The following is a 17119-nucleotide window of genomic DNA, read 5'->3' on the forward strand; positions in this document are numbered from 1 at the left end:
GCAACTTCCTGCCACCCCAATCGTTGCGCCGTCTTCTCGGAAACTTAATCCAGGGCCATCCACGCGGGCTTAACTTGGTGGCAGATAAGGGCCTGGTGATAGTTTGCTACACGAACCTTGCTGCTACTACTACCGAGATAAAACGTTTCAGTTAGTGCAACGGAGCGGAACTATCCATTGTTTGGTTGTGAAATCTTCCCTCTAATCTCTCTGCAGGTGTTCGAGAACAGATGACTCAATTGCCGAGCCCAAGACTGATGGAAACTGCCGCAGGGCCGGTATGGCATTCAAGATGAGATGTGACAGATATTGGAAAGTAGAATTCTGCCTTTTTATCGGCTATCATTTCTGAAGAGTGTACAGAAAATAAGCCATTATGCTAGATCGGCTTTCATCCCCAACTGCTCCATTCCAAGAAAATGGCACACTCTCACAATAATCTCCTAATCTCTAGCTGTGCATCTTCTCATCCGGTTACTGAAGGTAATGAATTGGATGTGAGAACCGCCTCTGAAAGCTTATAATCAAATCATAACAAATCTGTTTCACTACAAAGGAAGATGAAATCAATTTCGTCGGTATTTTTGATTATCTACGCATTGTAAAAGGGGCCGGATTCGAATTGCTTGGGACACAATCTTATTAGGAATTCTTAAAATCTTGAGAGCAAAGAAATGAGTCTTGCGCTATCTGATCCCCGCTCCCCAATGGGAGTATAACGTAAATAAGTGACAATCGCTTCGAATCTTTCCTTTGGAGCGGAAAAATACGCCCAGCAGCCGGTGAAGCGGAACCGGGGGAGTCTGGAAATCGATTTGCTTTCACTCCATTTCATCGGAATCGGTTGCAAAAACCCGAGGACTAACGGGTACCGGGCTTTCTGCTCACGGCGACTACAGTTCCCACACTTTGCCAATAGTTTAATGGAAGTGCTCCGTTTAGCAGTTGGCGAAACGGTAAAAATAGACCGTTCCGTCCATCCGACCGGGGTTTTCCAACCCATTCGGAGCGCTGTAACTATTCTATTGTCCTACTCAAACCGGCCTGAAACGCATCGTTGGCGTCTGTGTCTATGAAACCCCTGAAAACACCTCGAACCCCCCGGGGGCAGTGGATTCCGGGTTTGAAGGGTTTCGGGCCCAGTGTGGCCCAGAATCAACGCGGTGGAAAATATCGATGATGAGCAAGTTAAATAAACTGCCCCGAGAACCTACCGGGACTGCTTTCGAAAGCCGGTGCAAACGACACGCTCGAGTGGAAAGTATTTTAGCTGAGTAAGCGAAAATCGGTCACATCCTTTTTCGTTCACATCGGGACGCTCGCGAGAACCGGCAAAAAAGCGGAAAGTGTTTTACCCTTTTTGTGGGGCGGGTTTTTGAGTAATGATGCGAGAAAAGTTTTTCGCAAAGAAATTCCAAATGCGACACTTGCAGGAATGTTTCGCGAGTATTAAATTGGAAATGTGGGTGGAGGTGGTGAGGGGAGATTGTTCCTTACTATTGGTTGATGAAGCTGATGTTCCTGAGAAATTGGACTGCAATGGTGTTTGGGGTGCGTCGGAAAATGATTTAAACGGATCTTAAAGCCTTCGGGAATGAATTGAGCGAATGCGAATGGAACTGGAATGAAACTGAAGAGCATGATCAAGGAAAACACAAGCAGAAGAAGGCAAAGGAACCTCTTCTTCCTTATGCCCAACAGTCATGAAACTCATCTGGCAAAATCCAATTCAAACAATCGCTTGTCATTCGATCTAATTTGAAATTCAGCTCTGTTCCGTCGCGTCACTCCTTCTTGTATCACATTCCGAGTACACTGGTACGAGTTGAAATGCCACCCCGGAGATGTTGTTGGGCGGTTTCGAACGCTCGTCAGACAATTTAAGCTTGTCTGTTTTTTTTTTTTTTGTTTTTGCTACCTTTTCTCTATCGTGTCTCACGATGGGGATTGATTATGTGTCCTTACAAGCGCCAACGACACAAAACGGGGCTTACCTAACTCGACTCTACACCAACTCGCCCACAAAACGTGTACCGAGCACTTACATTCAGGTGCATGATACTTCCGATGAGTAAACGAACCGCCATCGTAAGAGTTTATCCCACTAGAGATGGGGGAATCGGGACGGAACGAGAAATCCGAAATCACAACCCTTTTTTACTATTTCCACCAACCTGTCGACACGATTCTTCATCGTGAACAGTGAACCAGCTCGTGATTGCCGTCATACCAATTGCACACCGTTCGATTTCTCAGACTGCGATCCCCGCTGGATGTGTGTGGAGTTTACCAGATGCATTGGTTGTGCAGTAACTGTGCAGCACGACGTCTGTGCAAATGCAACCGCTCGCAGGAAGTAGCTGTAGTAGCTGCTGAACAGAAGTTTACTGTTTGAGTGCAATCAACGATCGATCGGGCTATCGCTTCGGAATCGGTGTCTCTTTGGCGGTTTGTTTGAATGTGCTGCACACGCTGCACACATACACACCCGGCATGGTCGGCTCTTGTTTTCGGATGTTCTTTGTAATTCAGAATCTGGTTCGAAAACATGATGATTGAATTACGGTCCGCTGCTTGTCTAGCTACCCGACATAACGAGCAAATCAGTATCACAACTGTTCGGTGCGTTTGAAACATTAGTTACATACCATGTGGGGCAGATTTCCAGTAGTTACTTTGCTTTTTTGTTTATTATAGCGAAATGGCAACGTTTTCAAAATTTGAGCTCTTCCTTTGCAATGAAACCACATGTAAAGTTTGAAAAAGCACGAAAAGAACGTTTTGTCGTGCGTTGTGCTGACTTTTAGGCGCCCAGCTCTACGGCACAAATCAGAAATATGGGTTTTGCACAAATGAGATGTTTAAATAGAAATATTGATTGATCTTGCTTCCGAAAACTGCCATCGTAAGCTAGATAGTGAAAATAAACAGTATATTTCATTTCGATTCGAGTCCAATGGGATATATTTCTTCAGAAAAGGTCACTAAACAAACAAACGATTCATATTCACATAAACCTAATGTATCGATTGGAACCTCCTCCTCCTCCTAACCTCCTCTGTAACTCCTTTCCGGGCCCGATATTCGGTCCGAGCTGAGAAAACCTCGATGAGTGAAATTATGGTTCATCTGACTCAAGCTGCCAGCAGGCTCCTGCGATACATCCAATCCATTTCGTAACCAGCCCCATGTTCCTCGAAGGCTACATTTGCCTCACTCAGCATAAATGATGGAAGAAAAATGCACTTAAAAAAATTACTCACACTTCTCCAAACGCTTCTTTTGTTGCACTCCCCATACTGAAAATGGGGTCTTCTCTTCCTATCTGTCTTTGTCTCTCGGCTTGGCAAACTCGTTCCAAAATTCTCGAACATGAAAATGGCATAAAACTGTCGTCCTCGATCTCCAACACACAGACATACACACACACACACACGCTTACCAGACAATGGAAAAGTTATGGTTGTTGCGGTTTATCGGTAAACAATAAAATTTTACGAATTTGCTGCTTGCGAAGCAGTTTACGTTTCGAAACGACTGTCCCATTTTGCAAGCGTAACGGCAATGGAACGTCTTTTACTGGATCGGATAAAAACAACGGATCCCTTTTTTGTTGCCTTCCCGAAGCCACAGCTGGGTCAAGAAGGGCTTTAAGGTTTTAAAATGCCCTTTTCACTCACTTCTTTTCCCTGCGAATAGCCTCGCCCGCAAGAGCAACAGATTCGTGCATTGGCATTTTGTCGTACTCCCACTAACACGCACAATGGAAGCCACGGTGTTGGTTATTCGAGGAGGCTTCCATAATGCAGCTGGTCAAAACCCACGCCCAGAAGAATTATTTTTCATATTCTGATTTTGTAAAAAAAAAATAAGACACCGTGTGTGATTGTGTCGGAGACAGAAAGTGGCTGGGCGAGAAGCGGAAATGTTTGCAATCAATAAGTGCTAATGGAAATTCCAACGTAAGAATGTTCAATCGAGACTGTATATTGAGAAATTCCATCATGGTGGAAACCACTAGCCCTTTCAAATACCATCAATTTTATTGTATAATTTACAATTAACTTACACAAAAGCTATCTCTGTGTCCGCTAATACACGTATGTAAGTGTGTCTGTGTTTGTGAAATTGGTCAACGAATTTAACATAACTGAGAGCCAAATGGGGCGAATAATCAACATTCCAATAGGATTTCCACACACAATGACAATCCGGTCGATAATCCCATTTTTGTCGGTAAAGCATGCTTTTTAGGAATGCACAAAGTGTGCGATCGTTTGTGTTTGCGTATGGTCTACACTAGGGTGTATGTGTGTGTGCGTGTGAAGGAGAGCACACATGTGAGGAAGGATTTTGCAAGCGCAGACCAAAACCGCACGCTTTGGATCATACTTTTATTTTGCGCTCCACTTCACACCGTAATGTAATTAGTTCTCGGGGGAAATCAAGCTAATGGTGGGGTTGGACTCGCCAGCAAACTTCACCGCGATGGCCTTGGGGAAGGGAAAATCCTGCCGAACGCTTACAACGCAACTAGCGATGCTTTATTCCGTGATATTCGTCAATACCTCGAGGGAAAATATCACTTCACCATGGTTTTGTCTTATGGTTGCCGACTGGGAACGATAATGCACGGACAATGGAGTATGTGGTTGTATTGTCCTGTAATTAATTGCCTTTAAATTAAATCTGTGAAAATTTGTAGAAACTTGGCGAATGTTATTGAAGATGAACTCATGATCGTATTGTTACAAACATTCCTAAAAACATAAACATAGGTAATAGACTATAAATCGGATCAAGGGACCCCAGGTGAACACTTCACACAATAAAAGTGAAGGATATAACCTACATAAAACTAATCACTGAATCTTATTTTTTATCGCTCTTCACTAACGATTCTTCCGTCAGTAGCCCCTTTAAATCCCCTAAAAGATTTCCACTCCAGTTCTATCCCGTTTCAGTATATTAGTATCTCCGCTTATAACAAAAACCAACACAAAATGATTATTACGCAAACATTAACAAAAGCGAGAGGAGAATAAAAAACGTTCCACTTCACGGTACAATTTTTCCATCCCGTGTCGTGTACCAGCGTGAAAACACTAGCACTTCGAGCAGCTCGATGAGGGAGATCCGTATTCGCTCGTGAGAAGGAAACCGACCCAAAAAAAACGGAAAAATTCGACCGAGCGGAAGTTGAAGAACAAAAAAAAACCTTCAGCACAAAAACATCCATTTGAACAAAAGCGCTTTTCCGCTTTAACAAATTCAATTAATTATAAGCCGCTCTCCCACGCTTCCGTGGCCATATTTGTGACGTCGTCTGTGGCTGCTGCTGCTGTATGCTGACCCGTACTGAGCCCGAGATCGAAACGAGGTGGAATCGAGCGGCGGAAAATGAAACATTAGAACGATGGACCCACGCCTGCTGCTGCTGCTTCTCCCACTCCCTTTCCGAACCTTCCCGAAGGTCCGTGAGATTCTTGACCTACTAATTTTTGTTTGCAATTATCCTTCGTCCGGTGCGCGCAAGACGTCAGGCGTCAGATACCTTCGATTTCGATGTTCGCCCTGTTTTGCAGCATGTTTTGTGGCGGAACACGGCTTCTTAAAGGAGCCTGTTTCGCGTGGAATTTTTGTTTTTATTTCTGTCTCTCTGTATGTGTGTGTGTGTGCACTTTTTTGGGAGCAACAAAATGAAAAATGACGTCGTGCGCCCGCACAGAAGGGGTTAAAATTGAACAGACAGCAAAAAGCGAAGAAAAGATTTGCGTCATCATGGCCCGTTTTGTTCGCATTTTGCTGTGGGGATTTTTATTATGTGACGGGTGGAGTAAATGAAATAAATATCAATCAAAGAGGGGTTTTTTTTCTTTCATCCTACTCTCGGTAACATCATCCCACGAAGAGGATTTTATTTTAGAAAAATTGCTGCAACTGAGCTACCAGCTGCGGCAAGGGTTCTTGCAAGCAGCGCGCTTGTCTTTGAAGCAGCTTTATGGTCACAAATTTCCAGCATGAAAATATACCCATCCATCCAATAGGGGCCGGGCAACCGTCGGGCTGGGTACGAACGAATGGCTCCCTGGTGGGTACAATTATGCTGACCCTTTCGTGCAAGCATGTGTGCTGGTCAGCTTCATCCTTCCGAAAGTGGTTCCGACTGTAGATGTAGAGCCGGCTAGAAAGCGAACGCCTCCGAGCGAGCGTCAGCGCCGAACCGTTTCTTTTTTATTGACACAAATTAATCCCCATCGTAAGATAACGACCTTCTTCCAGTACATAAATCACGAACCTTCGGTTCGGTGCCATATCATGGCGTGAGTGTGTGTGTGATCTTCCATTTTATTTTTGAAATGGCTTTTTCAGCACACACACGCTCGCAAAGACACGTACACACATGTTTGCCAGCAGGACACGCTGCTACTTTGGGGAAGCCAAAGTGTGGAATAAATCTGACCACCACTTCCCGGGCCGTCTGGTAAGCGGGGATCATAAAACCTTCCAACCGGATAACTTTCGAGAATGTTTCACAAGTTTAGAATGCGTTGCTTTTCCGGCTTATCAAAACATTCGTCAGCCGTCGCTTTCTTTCCTTCATTCCGCCTCAGCGTGCTGGTGTGTTCTCCTGTCCTGCCTGCAACGAGTGTATCATTTCCTCCAAAAACATTGTCACACGCCTCAAACTTACCCGGGCATGTATATGTGCATGTGTATGCGAGTGTCACAATAAAAGCGACGATACAAACGATACAAAAACGATCTCCTCCACCATTTGTTGAAGTGTTTTTGTTTTGCCAAAAACATTAGACGGTCGGTTTCATTGCTCGTGAGCAAACGCTACCGTAATGAGACGTAGCCGTATCACGAGAAGCAGCACACTTCCCCGGAGGTTGTTGATACCCCAGCTGTACGCTCTGTGCAAACGTTCTGCTGGAGGTGTGCGATGGCCGAACCGGAAGCGACAACAAAATATTTATCATCACAACAAGTGCAGCTAGCAACGTCTTAGCACAACGGGCAGGAGAGATAGGCCACAGTTCAACGCTTTGTGCTTCCGACGGTGGGCCACTGGTCCCGGGTAGGGAGGGAAGAAAGGAAGAAACCCATGGGTGAGTGGCTGCAGTGCTGCAGTCTGCTGCTGCCAGTTCTAAGACCCAACTTTGCACAGGCATCAGTGGGCAGGCTTACGAAGCGGAAGCGTTGTACAACAACAAACTGCATGACGACGACGACAACGACGACGACGTCATTGAGCGATGGTTGAGTGGATGCTGCACTGTTACTAAGAAGAGGGAGGCTCACGCGGGAACACCCGGTACAACCGAATCCTCCATTAACCCTCCAGCCGGGATGCGGCAAGATGCTCTGGCCCTGGCCCGATACGAGAAAGTTCGAGCCGTTGTGCGTGTGTATGGGTGTGTTGTTCTCTGACGCTTGAAAGGTGTTTGTTGATGTTGCTTTCAAACACCAGGCACAGGAACACAGCTCACAACTGAGATGGCAAAGGTTGAGATGAGTGTATGTGTGTGTGTTTATGTGCCTGTGTGTATTTTGTTGGGTGCTGAAGCACGCTGAAAGGCGCTCTAGAGAAAATCGATGAGCCAGGCCACGGTGATCGATCCAAAGCATAAATCCAAACGAAAGTGCAGCTACGAGCTATAATGAAAATTTTCTATCCTACTACTTGGTTCATTCATGAAAGGCCTTTTGTAATTAGAATAGCATACTTCTAGGCGTTTACCCTAACATGCATGATGTTGCGTACCAAAAACGCCCAGAAAGTATGCTAATAGAAAACAAAACCTTACTTCATGGTAGCCGTCCACACACTAAAAATCTCAAATCGTGAAAAAAACGTGTTTTGATCTAAAAATTATCGCTAATACCGACAGCACGGGTCAGATACGGCCGGTCACCTGCGCCCGCAAGAGGGTGGGTTGCAGGTTTCATCTTAAAGTTGACAAATTTAATCACTGACCCTTGTCACCGTCACGTACCCTCGTAATCGCTTTTCGGTGGTTTCCCTTTCAGTGATTTCTACAGGTTTGTGAAGGAAGGAAACACAAACCTTGTTCTCCGACACATTCTCCTACCAAAATTGAAGCTAGAAAACACGCGCGCTAGATAGAAACTAAGAGAGAGAGAGAAAAAAAAGGCAAGCACCATCCAATCCTTGTGGCAAGCCGTCACGAGCATGGATATAAAAATTGAATTTCAATTTTCATCGCTCTTCCTTTGGTACGGGATTGCATTCTCGGTTCCCGGCACTGAACTTTGATGGTGAAAAATAGACCCATCGTGTTTGGTTCTTTTTTGGTGGGCAAGATGGCAAAGACGAGGATCGGGTAGAGAAGTTTTGCTTCCTTCTTCCTCCAGCTTCCTCGTCGATACGGTGCGGAGAATGTATTTTGCTTTCTCTACCAGTTTTTGAAACTTTTATTCTATCTTTTTTTTTTTGTTCAAAGACGGATGTTTTGTTCAGCTTGGTTTCATTCTTTCGGCGCTTTTTTGTGTGCATTTGTGTGTATGTGTGTGCTGCTCATACGCTTTTCAACTCATCTATTCTATTCTACCTTCTTACTCTTTCTTTCATTCCAGACCATTTGCGCTTGGACGTTGAGCGGTTGATATGAGCGGGTCGATCTGCAACCGGGCACTAACAGCGAGTTGCAGCCAACGTGAAGAAGCAGAGCACAAACACACACTCACAGGGCACCGTACCCTCCCCCCCCCCCCCCCCATCGACCAGGCCCCGCGCAACCCGAAAGCAAACCGAGGAAAACCAATTATGATGTGAGAAAAATCTGGACCGGGTTGGCTGATTTCCTTTCGCTCGCCTTTTCTAGTTGTTTTTTTTTTCGGTGGTTTGTACCACTCCGTTTTGTTTTCCGTGTGGCCTGCGGCAAAATCGCGCACGAATGAAATTTTCAACCAAAAATGATCTCATTTTTTGCGCGCAGCGTACTGTGCTGAAGGGTGGAAAAATCGCACAGCCAGCGCAAGCTCCCTGCCAGCAGGCTACAGCGAGCAACGATGCGACGGAAGGCAAATAAGGACGAAAGGATCCAAAACGGAGAAGGGCTCAAAAGTGCTGAAGCAAAAACCTTTTGTTTTTTGTTCGTTTTTTGGTTGGTATTTTTCTTCTCCCTTCCCTTCTCCCTTTGCTAGCTTAGTCATTGTGCTCCCCTTTCCTGCTCCCCGCATCGACGCTTTCCACCTTGCCGCGGGGAAACTTTATGTGAAATGGATTGTAACGAGTAGAGCAATTAGATTTGCTGGCGCGTGAATAACATCACCAAAAACCCTTCTCAGTGCTGATGAGGGGAAAACGGGCAGCAGGCACGACAAATGCGCCAACGCCCTCGCAACGACCGTCGCACACAGAAACATTAATTCTTGGTCGTTAAACTCGTGGTCCGGGTGAGGCAAACGGCGGTTTGGCGCAGTGCCTTCAGCGTGAGCGGAGATTTGTTGTTACCCTTGTTGCCCGACGGATTGTCCGTGTGCGTGAGTAGTTTGTTTAAGACTAAAACAAACCTCACCCCCACCGACCGCTGGCGAATAGTGTTTATGTGCGGAATTCACCTTGAATTACACAGCCCGAGGCTGTGTGCCATTCACACCCCATTTGGATTATCAACGTCTTTCTTTTTCCAGCAGATGGTGATGGATTTCCACTTCGATGTTGCGACGGGCTTCGGAAGTACCGGGCCAAAGCGCTAGCTGATTTGTGTTTGTGTGCGTGTGTGCGTGTGTTTGTGGGTGTGCAGTGAGTAGGAATGTTGATTTGCTAGGCCAAAATAGAAGTGTTACACAGTGATTGAAGTGTTTGCTGATTTTTTTCCTCCCCAGCGCGTGTGACGACGATAGGCTAATAGTGTACCGGGCACAAAACGATTTCCCTCGTGCCGCTCGCAGTTAGTAAGTTTTATGACCGTTTGAGCCGGTCTCCCTTCTTCCTCCCCGCCATTCACAGCACGTCACAACAAATGCTTACATTTACATTAGTGGCGAGCGGCAAAACGCACCAAATCAGTGGGTGAAAAAGGTAACAAATCACGGACCCCGTTAATAGCCGAGGTGAGGTGACGTTCGCCGGTCGTGCAGGTAAACCGAAAGCAGGTGCGCAGCATAAATAATCCATTCTCGGGCGAGTCGGGGCGTGGCACGCGGCAGGATGGAAGTTTACAACCGCCGGTGGTTCGGGGCCGCTTCCGCCGCGCCGGCAGTGTGCGAACCAGTGGAGGAAGACCCGACGGCTCAGGATGGTCGTGGGGCGGCACCGGCAGCAACGGACAGCGGATGGAGCGGAGCGCAGAGCAGAATCAACGGCAGTGCTGGTGAGGAGGTGGAGGACGAACAGGCACACGAACATGGCACGCGCAGTACGAAGCCTTCCGCACCCGAGCCGGCCTGCACAGACAGTGCGGCGAGCCGGTGGAAAATTCGCGGAAGGACCATCTACCATCCCCGGTCCCACCTGCACCTGTTGCTAGTCGCTGCCGTGCTGCTGACACACATGCTTGTAAATATTAGAATAGGTAAGTGGCATCTTTCTACGCCGGTGTATGATTAAATGATGTACACGGTGGCTGGCTTGTTTGTTCGGCCGGTTGGATGTACGGTGTAATTGGCAAACCGTATGCGAGCAGCTCAAGCTATACGGGTTAGGAGGGACAGTAACTGACGGGTTAGTTGATGGAAACACATTTATAGACGATCATTAATAGATACACTCGACGGCTTGTTAACACTGGCTCGTGCAACGAACGATATTAACATCAAACACGATGAAGAAACTTTTAACAAGCTTAAACAACTGCAACGGCCGAGTTGGTTGCATAGATTCAGGCGCACAGCAGTACCAGCTGATACATCTCTACCACCTGTTAGGGCTTTGTTTAACTTGTTAGTCTTTAAATCCTGAAGGCTTCCAACGCTAACAATGGAATGGATTCGATTCCTCAACTTGTATCCCATTTAATAGAAAAAGCTCCCATCCAATTAAGTCCATCAACTCATCCGCACCGAATCCAATCGAATCGGCAAACAGCCCCATATCACTTGCCGACATGCAAAAGCAATTATTTTGCCGTAAAAAAAATAGTGGCCCATCATCGCGCCACATCAAAATTAACCAGCTTTGACACATGCCAAAAAGCGACCGCCACAAACGGTTTGCCATAAATTTTGACACAATGCCACCCTCGAGACTCCCAATCGTGCTGGCTGGCCCGATGCCACCGACGCCATTCATCGCACTAATTCGCGTTTGGCTCGTTTGCATCAAAACTGTCATCACATGCCGTTTAACCAGGCCGCACCGGGCGGGACGGGGGAGGTGGTTGAACAAACGCTAGTGCGGCGTGAGTGATGCGATCACGAGGGAGTCCTTTGAATTCACATTCATAACCCTTTCAGGCGGAATGTTATACACCCTTCCACTCCGATCTCCCACCGTCGGACCAAACCGACTGTTGGTTATGGCGATGAATTGGGTTGGTTGGGCAAGTGATTTCGCGCCCTGACACCTTGATGGACGTGAATTTGTCCCGAATATTTTATGACAGTGTCGTTAGTGATATCAGCCGCGGCGCTATTTCGCGGCCTGCCACCCGGTGACTAATATTCAATTCAACATCGCTCATTCACATGGCCGCTGCTGTCGTGATTTTGCACAACCCACACACATACACACACACTATGGAACGGCTAGGAATGAAGCGTATGTCTGGTTGAGCAGTGTAAAATGAAGGTTGAAGTGGGCGAGTTCACGGGAGTTTGGCTTTATATTAGCACAGTTTATATGCGTGTATGTGTGAGTGTGGTGGCGCATTAGAACCAGCTCGGCAACAAATGTCTTTTCCCCCACATCCAGACGCGCCTTTTTTGCCGACGCCCATCCATCACGCGGCGCCATCTGAAGGTGGCCTACCGAAGCATCTTCATGCGCACACGTTGCGCACAAGGAAACTGTGCTCATTCAATTAGGAGATTGATGAGTATGATCACAGCGAAGATATTTAATGAGTTTTTAATTTTACCTCTCCGTTCGAGACGTCACCCACACGGGACCGGTGCCAATCTGGCAACCGGAGTCTCGGTAAAGCAAGCGTGAAAAGTTAATCTGGTTTGTGGCAAGTGCGCACCGAGGGCGACACGTTTTAATCGTCACGTTGCATGTACTGCTGTAACCCAACTTTTCGCTGCAAATCGTTACGGTTCGTTTCGCGGGGTGCAATTAAATGGCGCTGCGTTTTCAGTGCCTTCAAGCTAACGCGTCTGCTGTCTACAGTTTGCAGACTCTCCTTCTTTTCTGCCAATGTTCACGCTCATCGCCATGTTTCTTTGAACTTTACCAAGTGTGTGTGTGTGTGTGTGTGTGTGTGTGTGTGTGAGCATTAAACTTTTCCCAAGTGGGTTGTTCGGATCCGGCGAATTAGTTTTATGCCCTTAGTACGTGGGCAGAAACTTGCCCTAGTATAATCTGTGTCGAATGCCCATCTTGGAAATGATTGTTGATGACGCAAGATTGAATCTTTACTTAAAGCAGAACAGCACACCATTTGCAGATCGTCTGACGAAAGGGATGTGGTCAATTTAAGTTGACAACTTACTGCTTTATCGTTTCAACTATTTAACAATATATCATGTTATAATACAACATTTCTTGGGTGTTGTGGTTTTTGAGAACCATTTAAGTAATGCATGTGCACGTAACATATGAAATTAACGTACTTGAATAATGAAGATGCTGTATTCGATCAGCTGATTGTGGCCTTTAGTTGTTTATTTTCAAAAAACATTGTATATATCTTCAGAAAAAATAAAACAGATGTTCTAAACAAACAAAACAACTTGCTGTTAGAAGCACCGAGTTCGTTTGTTGTAGTCAAATACATCAGTGAAGTTATACTGATGGACTACGAAATAGTGTGCTGCGATTGAAAACTATAGTAAGAACGTGGTCAAAAAGTCCGATAGCATATAGTGCAGTTATCCTGCCATACACAACAATCCTGTTCAACGTTGTTATTTTTTCTAAGATGCAAGGTCATACAATACGCGAGAGTAGATTAACATGTAGGATCATAGAATTATTTGTTATAAAATTTATTTTAAAAGCTTTGAAGTTCGAGTTTTCATTGTGAACCTTGGACAGTTTCATTTTCACCATCTTCTCAACATCTTTGGAAGATTGCATCATTTCCTAATGAGCTATTGGGTGGACTATTTGCAAACTACTCGTATCACTCATGTCGTCAACTGTCAGCCAGCATCTCCTCAAAAGAGTCACACACATACACACTCCAGCTCAGGGCATGTGTGTTCACGTGGGTTTCGTGCCAGCATTCAAAGTGTGAGATTTACGACCCGGTAATTATTCACCGCCTCAAACACCGTTTGCAATATTGATGCGTGCCAAAACGCACCCGACCCATTCTCTGGCAGGCGATCATCCACGCGGCAGCAGACAAACAAGACACACATTCACACGCATCCCTACACTCCAACGTCCGGGGTAAGAAGAAGGAAAGCGGGCAGATCTGCTCCCACAGCAAAGGTTCGCTCCGCTGATTGATGCTGACGTTTGTAAAAGCATCCCAAGCGAGACGGGGAAACCCCCCCCCCCCATCCGAGTAGCAGATTAGCGACCGTTTCGGGAATATGGGATGTGCTTTTAATTGATTCCCTTTCCGTGCTGGATGCTAAGCATTCACCGCAGTGAGTAGTGCTGCATCACGTTTCACGGGATATGCCCAGTATGCCTGGGCGGAGCAGCAACCGAAATGCCTTCAAAAACGCATCCTGGCCGGTAGCGGCGAGAGCTAACATGGTGGACCATGCTGCATCCCCGGGAATGAAGCGAGACGGGATGAAATGCCGGTAAATGAATGGTTTGCTACCGTTACTTAATTGCATATGAATATTTTATGCCGTGCTGGGTTGCAGAACGGTGAAGCTGCGGCTTCCGTAATTACCGGTTGCCCCTTGGCAACCGCACTCTGCCCTTGACTACCCGGAAATTTGTTCTACCGCTGAGCGTCCATTTTCGGTCCGTGCTGAATGGTTTCGAGCTGCTGCTGAAAGGTCTGTTCGAAGGGAATGGTAAACCATACGGACCATCCTGAAGCTTCATACATATGCCGCGATGAAAGGAAGCGCTCTTTCAAGCGGGATTTAAAACATATTGCAAGGACGTTTTGAAGAAAAAAAAGCATATCAAAACATCAACTATCACAATCGATTGCTTTACAGTCTGCTGGCTAAGAGGCTACTCACTGTCGCACAGGATTAAAGTGCATCCAATAAACAACCGAGCGCGTTGCTCGCATGGCAGGTGCCTGAGCATGGCTTCAATCAATGCATCGAACCGTAAACCACCACTCACGGTGTAGATGTGTGTCAATACTGTCGCACGGTACACCCGCAGCCGTAAGGTGCAGCTTGCACTGCCACGATAACGCATTTTGCAGCACCCAGAGTAATCCGTTTCACTTCCTCGTTATCGTCAACCGTCGTCGTCATCGTCATCGTCTTAGTTGTGGTCAGCTATGCCTGCAGCGCTTGCGATAAGGAAGATGCGATAAGAGATGCAAATGCGACCCACTCCCACCCGCCCAACACCCACGCAGGTACGCGGGAATGGGAAATTTACACCTGCCGATCGAGCACACGGTCAACACACGACACGACCGTGTGGGAAGTGAATAATTGCATTTCACCTTGCGCATAATCAACATCTCACAAGACGTCAACTAGTGTGCTGTTTCAGCGTGTGTGTGTGTTTATGTGTTTGTGCGTTGATCGAGGATATTGATCGGTGTTAGCATGAATCTGCCTTTAATACATTTAATTATACCGAACCGTTTGAGCGGCAGCGAGTTCCAGAAATTCGCACTCCGAGCAAATGTGATTTCGTCGCTGAATTTATGCTACCGAAGGTTACCTCGATAATTTAATTGCAATGAGCAATATGTTTAACGACACACAAACTTGCCTGCACGGTGTAGCAGGCAGGCGGTGCAGGCGTATGCACAAAGGGGGAGGATGTAGGCGAAGCACCTTCGCATAATGGTTTGCATTGTAATTTACGCTTAAAATGCCATTGCTTTAAACATTCGCCCCCCGCTCGAACCTTCGCGGAAGAATGCTGACGCGTGTGCGTGCGCGTATCGCGAAGCAAGTGGACCGATTTATGTTACGCCTAACCGCTTATCATGTCGCCGGGGAAACGGGGGAACACTGGTGCTTAAAATATTTTCAAACATTTTGTGTGTGTGGGTTGTGTACAGCAGCCGTTTTTTTTTTCTTATTTCTTTATCGCTTCACACCACGCCGCTTCGGCTGCCGTTAACCGAGACAGCAAAGTGTAAAGGTGTGTCGGTGGTGCAAATTTCTTCTTCTTCCTCTTCCTCTTCTACGTAGAGAAAGCTTTTTAGCTCACCTTTTCCCCTGGGAAAGTGGCGGCACTCCCATATGCTTTATGTGTTCGGTGTCACCCTTCGCGCGAATCATTTTCGCGTACGTGCCCGCCCGGAGCATGATGGTTTTTAATGTGCACAGGACAGCCACGGTGCCACAGCGTCCCGCACGAACCTTCCCTTTCGGCACCCACCCATCTCATTAAAAATAAAGCAGTAAAAGCGGTCCCGCCCCACCTCCCACCGAAAAGCGAATCACGTACCACCGGTTATGTTTCATTGGCGAAAGTTTATTAGGAAATAAAACGTGAAAACCATCCTTCCCATTTTCCCATTTTCGGGCTGTTGGCCCTTCGTTGGCCTCCCCCTTCCCCTCCACGCGTGTACGTGTGTGCGTGAAGGTGAGTGTAGCAAAGCAAGGTGGCCACATGGGAATGCTGTATCTGTGGTAGCTCTCAAGGCAGCCCGAGAAACGATCACTTTCCTTCCCTCCCGGGAGAAGACGATACAAAAAAAAAGAAATAAAAACGAAACACAAACAGAGAGAAACCTATCCCTCTGCTACTTCTTCGTTGGGTTGGCCAAAAACGAATCATGATGACTGGGACGGCGTTCCATTTCCATTCGGTAGCCTTCCCCACGGTGGCAGAAGACGTTCTCATTTTTTCGCCAATTTTGGGACGTTTTTCGACGACAAACACGGACGCACGAAAAGGAAATAAAGCACACGCTCGGTAGCCGTGGTCAGGTAGGTGCTCCATGGGGGGAAGGTTCTTCGCTTCGTGTCACATTCCTTGCCGTGGCTAACATAAATTAATGTACCGAAGGGGCTTGCTTTCTTTCCTTCTTTTTTTTTTGTTGGCACGGTTAGCTTTTTCCTGCCGGACGTTCGCCGCCTGCCCAAGCGAACCCTTCGAGCGATGACGGATGATTTCCGTCCCGGAGCGCTGCTAGGCACGTGCGGGTCGCACAAACCATATTGTCAAGCGCTAAGGATAGCATGGAGCGAGCGACAGACAGAGAGAGAGAGAGCGGCGATGAAGGGGAAGAAAAAAGATGTTTGCTACCCCGCCCCGGCTTTCGCAGTGGAAATGTCATTTTCATGGCGACTTGAACAAATTGACCGGCCGGGTTTGCTGTTGTTTCACGCTACAGCATTTTTCCACTATTTTCTCCCCCAAGCAGCTGGAAAAAAATCTTTCCCCAAAAAACATCGCTTTTACGGTGAACGATAATTACATAAGTAGCAAAAGGTGGCCAACAATCTGCTCCCTGCTCTCCGCATTTTTTTCCCCGGTCCGCCCGCACACAAGGGCCCGTGTCCTAGTCAAACAAATTCGTGAGCAAATTGTGTAGCCCACGCCTCATGGGAGTCGTCCCGGGACGTAACGGTTACCGGTGCCGGTGTGGAAAGTTTGCTTTTCACCGTTTTATTTTCACGCCTTGAGCACAATTTTTCGTTCCTTTCCTATGTATTCTTTTCACCCTTCGCCAAAGCGTCCACTTTTGAGCCAAAGTGGTTGACAAAATGCTACAACGCTACCGAAACCCCCGTACGGCGCTACGGCAACATTAACGACACCGAGCCAGATTGAAGGGAAACAGGGAGTAAGTGCAGTGGAACGAAAGAGAGAAGACACACACACACATATACACTCGAATCCAGAGGAGCAAAAGCAGCACTGCGG

General features: G+C 46.9%; 1 protein-coding gene across 9 annotated transcripts in view; it reads left to right on the forward strand.

Annotated features, from left to right (window-relative positions):
- Nucleotides 1–17119, forward strand: part of LOC120897993 (hemicentin-1-like) — a 99599-nt gene that overhangs the window by 23231 nt on the left and 59249 nt on the right. For 5 of the 9 annotated variants that reach the window (XM_040303263.1, XM_040303335.1, XM_040303281.1 and 2 more), the window contains one exon: nucleotides 9664–10547. In XM_040303263.1, coding sequence (XP_040159197.1) covers nucleotides 10184–10547 — 364 coding nt within the window. In that variant the 5' untranslated portion in view covers nucleotides 9664–10183. The remainder of the gene's footprint in view (nucleotides 1–9663; nucleotides 10548–17119) is intronic. The other 4 variants (XM_040303271.1, XM_040303320.1, XM_040303300.1 and 1 more) reach the window with 1 other exon arrangement.

The sequence above is a fragment of the Anopheles arabiensis genome, chromosome 2 (genome assembly GCF_016920715.1).
Source record: "Anopheles arabiensis isolate DONGOLA chromosome 2, AaraD3, whole genome shotgun sequence".
NCBI classification, from domain to species: Eukaryota; Metazoa; Arthropoda; class Insecta; order Diptera; family Culicidae; genus Anopheles; species Anopheles arabiensis.